This window comes from Micromys minutus, assembly GCF_963924665.1.
Source record: "Micromys minutus genome assembly, chromosome: 1".
Lineage (NCBI taxonomy): Eukaryota > Metazoa > Chordata > Mammalia > Rodentia > Muridae > Micromys > Micromys minutus.
Genome location: NC_137969.1, coordinates 130,383,087 through 130,395,942, shown reverse-complemented (window position 1 = coordinate 130,395,942; position 12,856 = coordinate 130,383,087). Strand labels below are relative to the sequence as shown.

The following is a 12,856-nucleotide window of genomic DNA, read 5'->3' as shown; positions in this document are numbered from 1 at the left end:
TCCTACAATTGGATGATTGAAAAATAATAAAAACATTCAGAAATAAACATTTTGTGATATTTTTTAAAATAAAAATATACTGAAAGAATTTCTCAAGTAGTCTCACTACTTTGTAATCTGATATTTAAAAATATCTTATTAGTTTGTAAACAATTTTATCTTCATTGAATAGAATCAGATAGTAAATGCTAGACAAACTAAAATAAAATTTGTTGGCTACTACCATTCCAACCAATATAATTCCTCACTTAAAGTTTTCAAAAAAAGGCTTAAAAAAAATTAACAGTCATTTTCGCACACAAATACACCACATACACCATGCTCTTTAGCGATTTATTCCAGGCTTTGAAACATCAAGAGGAAAAAGGAAGCTAAGTTTTCCTCTCTAGTGACTCTCTCGATAAACACGGATAAAACCTGCCTAGCTGCAGTTTGGTATTTACAATCCCTCTCAAAGATGAGAAGGTAATGGTCGACCATGAACCACGCTACAGACTTACAGAACACTCAGTAGGTCACATCTGTTTGTTTGTCTTGTTTTTTCTATAAGCACCATTGGTAGTTTTGAAAGGACTTTTAAAGTGTACATATGCCCAAACCAACCAGAGGAACCATGTACAGAAACAGGCTATGAAAAATAGATGTGAGAATCGTCTCACCTTACAGTCCTAACAATTCAAACTTAAACATGTCACAGAAGTCAAATAATGGGAATATAGCAGATGTTCCCAGCTACCAAGTCAGGTTCTAAATGATGAACAGAGGAATAACAATGCCTGCTATTTTTTTAAAAGATGCTTATGGTGCTATTCCTAAGTAAAAAAATCAAACAAAAAAATCCTTTAAAAAAATCCATTAAAGCTTAAATAAAAAACAAAAGAAAACAAGTGTATATTTTTTGTATACAGTAAGACCAAAGTGCAGAGTACAGCTAACTGACATAATAATTGGACCACAAAACCAATTTTCATGCTTGAAACCTAACTTAATAAACTATAGACTTCCAACAAGAAAATTAATTCCATGAGCTTCTTTCCAACAAGGTAATTATTTCACTTTTGAAAGCACTAAGACTTTTCTGGAAATAATGAATTAGCAAGTTTGTTTCCAGTAATCATTAGTTTATAGCTATAAAAATACAGAGAGCCCATCTCTAAAAGTACACAAGGATACCAGAGATGTCATCCAAAGTACAAGCTGACATCCTTCATTGTTGTCTATACCAGACTCAACAATCCAGCAAAAAACTCAGATGCAAACCAATGTCAACACTGACCGTGTCTTCTTACTAACTCACTTCTGTACACTTTTAATGCAATAAAGCAATGTTCAAGTCTTTTTCATCTTATGTGGATCATTCACTTCCTAATACCTTCCAAAAAGCCATGAGAAAGAGTGATGCAGACAACTTAGATATATGTTCAGTTTCAAGATTTATCTTAATTTTTTATTCTAGAGTGCCCATGTGCAGGTAGGTGCCCATGAAAGACAGATGAGATTGTTGGCTCCCAGGGAGCTGGCGTCACAGGCAGCTCACAGCCACAGAATGTAGGTGCTGGAAATCAAACACCAGTCTATTTCAAGAGCAGCAAGCTTTCTTAACCAGCGAGCAAGCTTTCCAGCTAGTGATTCAAAACGTTGACATATAGGAGAAAACTTCAAATATGGGGAAGCAAATAGTCCTCCAATTTGTACTCTAATTTAAACCTATGCTGATCACTGACTGCTTCCTTACCAAGGCACATGTCCCAACACACTGCCTGACAGGATGCTTGTTCCCTCACCATTTAAAGGCACCAAAGCCTCAACATCAAAACCTACAACTTCCATTCCTACTCCCAACTGCACACTTGGTTCCCTTTCTCAGTTTTAACACTTATTCCCATCAAAAACTCTCTGCCACATTTGTTTGGATCTTCAGTTTAAACTGCAAACTGACTCAATAAAGGAACTCACTGAAAAGTAAGCCTCAGTATAAGACTAACTTTTCTGCAGTAAAGAAGAAGTCTAATGAACTGTCTCTTAGCATTGATCACCAGAACTTTCAGTTTTAAAAACTTCTGGGACAGAAGGTATGCAGCTCTTTCAACTTTACCGTAAAGGAGGAGCATAGATTAGTAATCACAAAAGATGCAAGATGGCATACGTCATGGTTATAAAACTATGCAGCTGAGATTCAATCTTTACAACACATCTCACGTGTCCAGAACACAGCAGTGACCTCCATTCCTAAGACTCCTTGCCTAGGTTTAAAAAAACAAAACCAAACAAACAAAACCAAACCACCAAGTAATCACTTTTACTAGAATGAATTTGCCATAGTGTTCACAAGAGAATTATGACAAGTGGTATCCAAAGGTGTACCAACGTAAATAGTACTTAACATAAAACACAATGAAATAAATCAAAACTCCATTAGTCCTGACCCACATTATTATAACCCAGTGTATTATGGAAATACACTGAATCACATTAGCCTTAAATGTGTCCCCACCAAGTTCCCCACTCCGCCAGACTGAGGATTAAACCCAGGCCTCATGTCTGCTAGGCATACTATTTGAATACATTCAGCGCTGCTTCATGACAGAAGAGGCTGTCACCTCAGATGTCAACAGAGTACAGCTAGGTTAACTGGCTTCCACACATCCTCAGTAAGGCTGTCGGCTACTGCCATTCTCACAGGTCTTAGCATTAGACTCACCGATCTTAAAAGAGACAAGACAGAAGCTAACCACTAACCACTCCGGATAGCTGAGTTTTCTAGCTTAAACAGGCTCTTGTTCTTAAGAAGTTTCTACCTTGTAAATTTCTACAAATATAAAAACATCTCTGGAGTCAAATGAAAATGTCTTAGTTTGATGATTCCAGTGTCCTAGAAAGAATTGAAAGGCCACTAACAAAGATACAACTGGAATTTCTCACTGGCAACTAGGGGTCAAAGGTTGTTTACTAATCACTGTCAGGATTTTATGTCTAAGCTACCCACTTTTAGCAGGCAAGGCAAAGGCATCCCAAGTACACAGCTCTTTAGGGTGAATGCTAAAAATACAGCATTAGTTTGCAGATTGCTTGCTGGTATTTCTAAAACTTGTATTAACTGAGCATTTTACTTACATTTTTAACTCATAACTTATGTATGGTACAACAAATATTATTATTCACATTCTTACATATTAGAATACTGTACCCTGTGAATTCTTTTTGGGAGAAAATATGATTGTAATTATTAAATTTTATTAGCAATAAAACACACAGGAAATATGTTTTGCCTAAGCAACCCACAACACACATACTACATTAAAAAGTTTTGTAAAATGATGCTTACTATAAAGAAAAAGTACAATTATTAAAATCAGGCGTGATTCATTATAAAAAGCATAAACGACAGAAAATCAACAATACTACTTAGAACCACCAAATTGACTGTAACTTAGAAATTACAGCCATATGCTTTGAAAGTGCCAAAACCAGATGAAATCTGCAGTATCTGTACAACAAAAACATAAGGGACTTCACAGACCCATCGGACATCCAAGGCCAGGTGACAGTGGTGCAGCTTCACTAAGAAAGAGCGAGTGTTCTTAACTAGCACGCAAGGGGCTTTCTAGGAAGGACCGAGAGGTCCCAAACATAAGTAAATACATGTGTACATATGAATAAGACAAGAGGCCACTGCAGATCAAGTGTATAAATGAGTTATTGCTGCAAAGAAAATCCTGAACACTTTCTACCTTTATATTTCTGAGGTTTGTTTTTTCATAACAGTTTCTAATAAAAATAGAAAAGCAGACATTTCAAAGATTTAGTCCCTAAAAAAAAGCATTTGAAATTTTTTTATATTAAAAAATTAGGTATATTTATTTTACACGTATGAATTTTTTCCTGCATGCTTGTTAATACACCGTGTGCATGTCGGATGTCTCTAATGGTCACAAGAGGGGGGTCTGATCCGCTGGAACTAGAGTTAAATAGTGTGAGCTTCCAAGTGGGTGCTGGGAACTGAACCCAAATTCTCTGCAAGAGCAATAAATGAGCTTAACCACTGAGCCACCTCTCCACCTCCCCAGCTTTTAAATGTTCATATTGCTAAATTAAAGACAGCTGCATCTAGTGAGGTGTCTCAATTAAGTCTTGAGACAGGTGGCCGTGACCTCTCCTAAGCTACTGTAGGAAAGAAGGAACCAACACACAACACCAACTTAAGTACATGAATGGGAACAAGAAACATTGTAAATGGTGTGGTGGGCACAAACCAAGAGAAGGAATGTAAAGGAAATATTGTGTAGGATGCCTACTACAATTGTATCTGTCATTCAGCTTGGAAAAGAAGACGCATAAGACCCTTTTGAAAGTGGCTGGTAGTCAATCAAAAGGCAGAAAATTTAAATTAAATGAATATTAAACATTATATATAGAACTTTGAGGCTATAAACATTAACCAAAGCAAGTTTTCAGTATAGTGACATCTATAGGTCTTCTATAAAACTCCATGACAAGCTAGCATTTGATTTGACTATTTCAGGCAACCCAGAATTAACCTCTAGGTCAATCTGAATAGCAATGTTGCTGGTCAAGATAAATATAAACTCAATAATTATTCACTTACAAATTATTATACAGAAGTAGCATTGACACAAGTATTAAAATTCTGAATTACATGTAATTGCTAATATAAAAATTGTTTTTACTTGACTCTACATATCATATCTAACTTTACTTAAAATATTTTCAAATTTCTCCTGATTCTATATATAAGGTTTTCGTATCATTTAAATATAACTAAAACCTACCAATCAAGACTATTAAGATACTTTATTATTTTTACAAAGCTGCTGTATTTTGCTGGCAATGGGCTTTATGTATTTATTTAATGTTTTGTGTGCATGTGTGTACCACATGCATGCCTGGCACCCATGAAGTTTAGAAGAAGGCATCAAGTGCCTGAATCTGAAGTTGTAGGTAACTGTGTATCACATGTGTGCTGGAAATTAAACCCAGATCCTCAACAAGACTAGTAAGTGCTCTTAGCCACTGAGCCATCTCTTCACCCCCCCACCCCTTCTCCAATTGTTAATCTGCATAAACAAAGTGTTCTGAAAATTTTACCTTATTAGCTACTAGACTGATAGGATTAAAAAAAAAAAAAAAAGCAAAATACTGTCTTTGATATGAATGGCTACTTTTTTCTTTGACATGAATAGCTTAATCTTTTCTATTAGCAAACCCAAAATGGACTAGAAAGTCTTACAACTAAGAATATATAATTAAACCTCTACAAAAACAAAAACACAAAAAACAATTCAAATCAAACTTTGTCCCCTTTGCTTTTCATAAAATGCTACAATCAAAAACATCTGCCATAATTTGTGTATCTTAAAGTTTTTCAATTGAATGATTAAAAACAAACCACAAAATCATTAGCACATGATTTAGACATAGAAAGAAAAAGCATGAAATTCAGTAACAACACAAACAACAAAACTAGCCCTGGTTTGGTTGTAATTATTTAAAGTTATCCTGGTCTACACTTCCGAGTTATGCTTGAGCGTTGTCTCTTACTGTTGGCAGTGCGCTCTATGTGGACAGCACCACTCACTGAACCCTCCAGGAATGACATTAGTCCCATTTCACAGGCTTACAGAAATTATGTCTATGTCATTATACACACAGTGAGGACAAAAACCAAAATGGTGGGATCATGAGTCAACCATTAGTAAGAGAAACAGTACAAGGTGACAGACCTACTTACTAAAGGAGCAGGCTGACTTAGACCCTGTGACAGAACAGGATTAGAAAGATTCTGTGGAGTTAAAATTTGGAAGTTCCCAAAACTATTTCAGAAAAGTTACATTCCATGCATAAGCAGTAAAAAATAGCTGGGAACATCATAAAAGAATGTGTAGAAACAAGGAATTAACATGCAACAAAGGGGAGAGAAAAATAGGTTTAGAGCACCATGAGTGTGGTTCAGTGTAACAATCACATACCAAAGGCCAAAAGGATGAATAAGACACATGCTAGGTGTCAGCAAGATGCCTCAAAGTGCACTCTGAAAAAGCATCATTGGGGGAAATATGGTATAGTCTCAAAACTTGTTATCTTATTATATACTAAGAGACAAATAAACCAATGATCTAAACATGAGGAAGTAGCCAAGGTTTGAAACAGCCTTACCTTAGATCAGGTGACTCGGCCCTCCCATATCGATCCTGCCATTTCCCAACGCTTGAACTGGCTTTTCTGGAGGCAGTACTTGTCTGAGACTGAGAAGAGGTGCTGTTTCTGGTGAGATAAATTTTCTGTGTTTTTTCTTACATACTATTGTCTCTAACCCCCCTTGCTGTTTATTTTTCCTTGGCATGCTTTTTCTAAAGTGCTTTGACATGTTCCTACTACTAGTCCCACTCTCTTTAAGACCTAAGCACTCGCTGTGAACCTGACTGCTAGAGGCACTTCAATTTAGATGTGTTGTCAACATCCTATTAACGCTAGGGTATTTTTAGAAATACTTATCAACACAGTATGGAGTCAAGATGCAGAAATGAAAAAGGAACCATGGGTATGTCCAAATAACTATCAAGAAACAAATTTCTCTACCTTTATGACTTAATGAGAATTTCTGCAGTTTCATAAAATTTCACTCAAAACTGAAACTGTTTTCTCCTATGCTTCTCAAAAGCATATAAAAGTATTGTCAGTTCAAATAGTTAACAGGACTCTTGATATGATTCTTTAAGAAAAAAAACTATGATAAAATTTAATTTCAAAGTAACAGTTCTTTCCAAGTAATTTGCTAAAGCTATTTTATCTCTAGCAGCATGCTCCATATGAAGTTCAGGGAGGCACAACGCCTGAAGCCTGTAAGTCTAGCACTCAGACTGGGGCAGGGAGATCACAGGTTGGGTACATAGAAAGACCCTGCCACAAATCGGTCAGCTATTTATATTCTTGCCAATTCTGTAAAAGATCAATGTTCTTTCAAAGCTACTAAAAGTATACCTGTTTCTAAGTCTACATATGAAGATGGATGCACAGAAGACAGGAAGTGTGAACAGAGGACCTGACGTGACACTATGGAAGTGCATGTGACAGCTCCATGCACCACTGGACAGGCCTGCCTTTGCTGTCCAATATTTTACACATACAAAAAGGAAAACTGTCTCAATTGTCATGGAGGAAAAGAAATGCTCAAAGTGAACTATGAAGACACTGCACAGAACGCACATGAATAAGTTTTTGCCTTTCTTCCTTGGTCTAAAACAGAACAGAAAGAACGGCTAACAAATCCTGAACTCTACTTAATTGTATGCATGTGTTTTAGAGACTAAGCAGAAATAGATTAAGATTGTATTTGATTATCAATCAAATGAGTATTATTCTGAAGCTACTGGAAGCCAGATTCTCATTATGAGAAAAAAGGAGACATAATTTGGGCTAGTTCTGAGAAAAAAAAAAAAAAAGCACTATGTGGTATCAAATGGGCTATACAAAATTTCATAATCAAAATTTCTATTTTTCCCCTAAGCTGTATAATGCTAAGGAGACCCCCCCAAAAATAATGACATTACAGTACCAGCCTGATCTTGATTTTAAACCAGTATTTTCTTTTAAACGGAATAAATGTCTTAAGGAGAAACCAAGAAACTATAACATGAAAGCCTGGAACTTCTTGCTAATGCCAAAAATTAACGGTGAACACACACACACACACACACACACACACACACACACACGTCAAAAGCAATTTCAGAGAGACTCCCACTGGCCCAAGGAAAATTTAACACATCAAAACAAACTGTAGTATAAAATCACACATAGGATCCATGTACCATATATACAAGTGAGTCATACTTAATAAGCTCCACACACATGTTCTTTCACATATAAGAATACAGTTAGTGAGGCATGTTGGCGATACCAGCACTAGAGAGGGTGAAGTAGGATTATGAGTTTAGGGCTAGTCTAAACTACGTAGCAAAATCTTCCCTCAAAAAATTGAAAAGCAGGAGCTGGAGAGATGGTTCAGGGGTTAAAGCACTGTTCTCTTTCAGATAACCTAGGTTCTGTCTCTAGCATCCATATGACTGCTTGTCACCACCTATAGCTCTATTCTAAGGGATCCACCATCCTCTTCCTATTTCTTCTGGAACCAGATAACACATGTAGTTCATGAACATACATGCTGACAAAACACTCATAAAATAAAAGCAAGCAAGACTGGGTAGATGGTTCAGTAGTTCAGAGCACTGACAACTCCTGTAGGGGATTTAGGTCTAAGTCTCAGCACCCACATGGCAGCACACAACCATGTCTGTTCCAGAGCATCCAACACTTTCTGCTGGCCTCTGTGGGCATCACGCACATATGCAGTACACAGACTTATATGTGCAAAACACCCATACACTTTAAAAACAAGTTTTAAAGTTAATCACTGTTTTACAGACAATATAGTAGTAACTTTGTTATTATAAAATCACCAGCAGGTGCTGACTTCCTTGGAAGGTTAGGACATTGTACTAAGTTCCTTGACAAAATTGTTTTTCTGAAAGTGGTACTAGGGATCAGACTCACGACCTTGTGCATGATAGGGTAAGCAGTTTTTCTCAAACTGAGCAAACCTCCAATGCAAAAATTACTTACTAAATACAAAGTGGGACACAGAACTTGATGTAGAACCAGAAAGGCATCAGCACAAGTAACTGACTAGATTTATCATCATCAATAAAGTGGGGCAAACTGGGATTACTTTCTTGAGACTGCACTGAAGAGGAAGAGCCAGGTTCATTCACACAGTATTCTCAAAGTTCAGCAAGTACTAAGCAGGAACTGGCAAAGTCAGACTGAGGAACCATCTATAAAACAATTGGATCACACCCTTTTAAAATCCAACATCAGAAAATACAGCAGAAGACTCAGAGGCTGCTCTACATAATAAACAGCTAAGAAGAGAACTCAAATGAATAACCCTGGACTGAGGCCAAGGTCAAGAAGAAGAAAACTTCAATAAAGAACAATATAGGAATAACCAGAAAAACTGATGACCTGGAGCATATTAAATAAAAATATCGATTCAGCATTGGATTTCCTGAAGTTGGTAGCTCTGCCCTATTCACAGTTATGTAATAAAAAGTTCATCCATGTTCCTAAGAAATACAAGGTGAAGTGTTTAGAGTTAAGAAAACAATGCATCCAATGGTTACCATCTAAATTAGCATCCAGTTAAGAGAGAACACTAATTTTAAGAAACAAACACAACACATTAGGACCTACTGAACAGTGTAGGTTAAGTACTCTATACTTATAACTCTTAAGTTTGAATACTTGTCAAAACAAAACAGTAAAAACTGAAAACACCAAGGAAATAGTAAAGTTTTGTGTCCAATCTACTTGCTGGTTTACAATATATATTTATAAATTTATAAATTTATTTATAAATCTGTAGTGGTTTGTACAAGCTTGTCCCAGGGAATGGCACTATTAGGAGGTATAGCCTTATTGAAATAGGTGTGTCACCCTATCCACCTGGAAGTCGGTCTTCCACTGGCAGCCTTCAAATGAAGATGCTGACCTCTCAGCTCTCTTGTACCTGGATGCTGCCATGTTTCTGCCTTAATTATACTGGACTGAACCTGTAAGCCAGCCCTAATTAAATGTCTTTTTAAAGACTTGCCTTGGCCATGGTGTCTGTTCACAGCAGTAAAACCCTAATTAAGACATAAGTAACATTCCTCCATGGCCTCTGCATCAGTTCCTGCTTCCTGACCTGCTTGAATTCCAGTCCTGACTTCCTTTGGTGATGAACAGCAGTGTCGAAGTGTAAGCTGAATAAACCCTTTCCTCCCCAACTTGCTTCATGATGTTTTATGCAGGAATATAAACCCTGACTAAGACAAAAGCCTTATCAAGATGTAAATTCATATTACTCTTCTGGAAATAGATATGTACTTCAAAAGAAAATAATATGAAAACTTATAAAGATGAAGCAAAGCAATCTGATACAGTAAACACAGAACCTTCCCTGTGTATGCAAAATGTAAGACAACACCCTCAGCTTCAGTGTCAATGAACCAGACCTGCTCCAGTCCGTGGATGCCCCACTGCTGCCTGAGGCTGACTGTGAAGCCTCCTATCCTGGAAAGATCACTGATAACATGGTCTGTGCTAGATTCCTAGACAGAGGCAAGGATTCCTGCCATGATGACTCTGGAGCCCTGTGGTCTGCAATGGAGAACTCCAGGAAATTGTCTCCTGGGGCTGTGCTATGGCTGTGCCCTGGTGTGTACATCTAGGTCTACAACGATGTAGAATAAATCCAGGACACAACTGCTGCCATCTGGAGATCCCAAACCCCTCTACAGTCACTATGCCAATAAAGTAAAATTAAAAACAAAACAGAAAAAAAAAAAAAAAAAAAAAGCAAACCTGCTGGGCAGTACACAAGTTACAAATGCAACATTTCTAACACCAAATTTAAGAACTTCTTTGCCAACATCGATCTATATACCAGTAAGGTTATCTAAAACTTTAGCAACAGACATCTACTGCTTAGGCCAGTATCACAGATCACTACTTTGTCCTTTACACTGAGCAGAGCTGACACTAAGCAGCTGCAGGGGCTATCAATGTATCCTCTAAGGACTGAGGGCCTGCTCACCTCCCATCTTTATTTCACATGATATTTTTTTTATGATGTCCCTTATCATCTTTTTCACCCTAACTCTCATGCATATCTTTCATCTCTTCATCTCTCCTTGAATCCACACTCATCACGATTATCGGCCCGAGAACACACTCAGTTTGGGGCTCCTCTATCCCATAGTCAACCTGGCATAACGTCCACCACTCTGAAATACAACTATACTGTGTTTCAGAAGCACCTCAAACACAGCTGACCTGGCTCATTTTAAACCATGTCATCAACCTAACCAACCGGAAACCTAGAGCTTCTCTCTTTAGCCACTGGCTTTACATTGTACTAACCCATTTCCATTGACATATAAAAGCATACTTCCTCCCGTTTTGAAAGAAGCCCTTGTGCCCTGCTGTCCTCCAGCTCTTGCCAAGTGATCCGATTCTCGTTTCCTGCTAGTTTATTCACTACCTCAGACTATCTCCACGTCACGTCTCTTCTCAAACACTGACACTCCATTGTACCATATTCAGTGTCTCCTAGCAAATCTGTATTTTGTTTTGTTAGGAAAAAATGCTTGCAATCTGAAAAGAATGTTTCACTGTTCTCACATCCACCCACCTGCCTACCATTATTTTTTGCCTAGGTACTTGCTGTGATCTCCTACAAGAGTCTCCATTTCTACCATTACTCACTGTTCTTAGCAAAGAAACTAAAACTGACTTGAAAACCCCACGTGCCCCACACTCTCCCCGGTGACTGAGCTCTGTGCTGTCATGCATGCCATACCCTGCTCCCTCCGGCTTCACCAAGAGCACGAACTTCACTTGCCCTCCTCAATTCTTCAATCATTATTTCTAGTTAACTCATTCTTAGATAAAATATTGCAGTTTCTTTTACCTTGAAAAAGCTAACCTCACACTCCCACATTTCCCTGGTTCTGGCCCCACAGACAAAAGAAATAGTCTTTAAAAACTGTCCCCATTTTTACTCTTCAATTCCTCTCATGTGTCTGTTTTCTTCTTGAAACAAGTCTCTTCCTATGTAGTCCTGGCTGTCCTGAAGCTCATTACATAGACCAGACTGGCCTCGAACTCACAGAAATCTACCTGCCTCTGCCTCCCGAGTGCTGGAATGATAGGTGGATTTCTTGTTTCTATTGAAGCTATTTAAAAGTCGTTTCAATTTACCGGTACCTTTTCAATCTACATGATTTTGGTCAGGACTGCCAAAGACCTTTACAGCTGAGAATCTAATAGACATTTGGTCTTCATCTTCTTGACTAGTGTTTGACAGTTGACCACTCCACATACTAGCTCTCATCTTATGCCTCCTTATTGGTACCTTTTAGTGATCACTGGCTCAAGTTTCTATCTCTTCTCCTCTTCCCACAGCCACATATCCAGCTTTCCAATTTCCATTTTCATACTGATTATGAAATACTGATTCCATTTTCACACTTCAACTTCTATTCCCTCAAATGAATGTTTTGTCTTTTCTCTCCGAAAGCCATTCCTCCAGTAATACTTCTCATCTCTTAAATGACAGCCTAATCATTACTTTGTGTTGAGCAAGACAAGATCCATGAATTCACTGAGAAAAACTTTTCTCTACAGTCTACAACTAATCAACTCAGACATGCCATTAACAAGTCTTTGCAATACGCCCAACAACTAACTATTCTGACCACTTTACCATTATCTCGGTCCAGAACACCATTATTTCTTGCTGGCATTACACCTGATCCCTGTTCCCATCACTGTTCACACTGTAAGCTGTTCTAAGTAAAGAAGCTAAATTGAAATGTGAAAACTTCAGTCAGATAATTATATTGGCCTGCTAACAATCCCACTGTACCTCTCCATTCATTTCAAATAGATGAAAACACAAAGCTTATATATCACCACAAGATCTGATACAATCCGGCACGTCTCCCACAAAGAAGGAGAAAGCAAAAGGAAAGAAAGATCCTATCAACTTTTAAACAGCTTCACTCTAACAGTAAATACCTAGAGAATGTTTTTATGTGACAACACAGTTGTACAACACTTAAGTCATATGACACATGTAGCTAGAGTATAGCGGAAGTACTGTCATTACACTTTATCAGTTCGGAAATCTAACCAAGAGAGAATCTGTTCAAGGACACTCAACTAGTAAACTTCTGAGGTAGAATATAAATCCCAGAAATCTAAATCAAGATTTCATCCTCACAGCAAAACTGTA

At 37.6% G+C, this 12,856-nt stretch overlaps 1 protein-coding gene across 8 annotated transcripts in view; it reads right to left on the bottom strand.

Moving 5' to 3' along the window:
* The window catches only part of FIP1L1 (factor interacting with PAPOLA and CPSF1), a 55,931-nt gene that overhangs the window by 22,520 nt on the left and 20,555 nt on the right, over positions 1-12,856 (bottom strand). For 4 of the 8 annotated variants that reach the window (XM_080927645.1, XM_080927646.1, XM_080927647.1 and 1 more), the window contains one exon: positions 6,175-6,282. The exons of the other annotated variants lie outside the window; for them this stretch is intronic. In XM_080927645.1, coding sequence (XP_080783771.1) covers positions 6,175-6,282 — 108 coding nt within the window. The remainder of the gene's footprint in view (positions 1-6,174; positions 6,283-12,856) is intronic. 8 annotated transcript variants of the gene reach the window in all.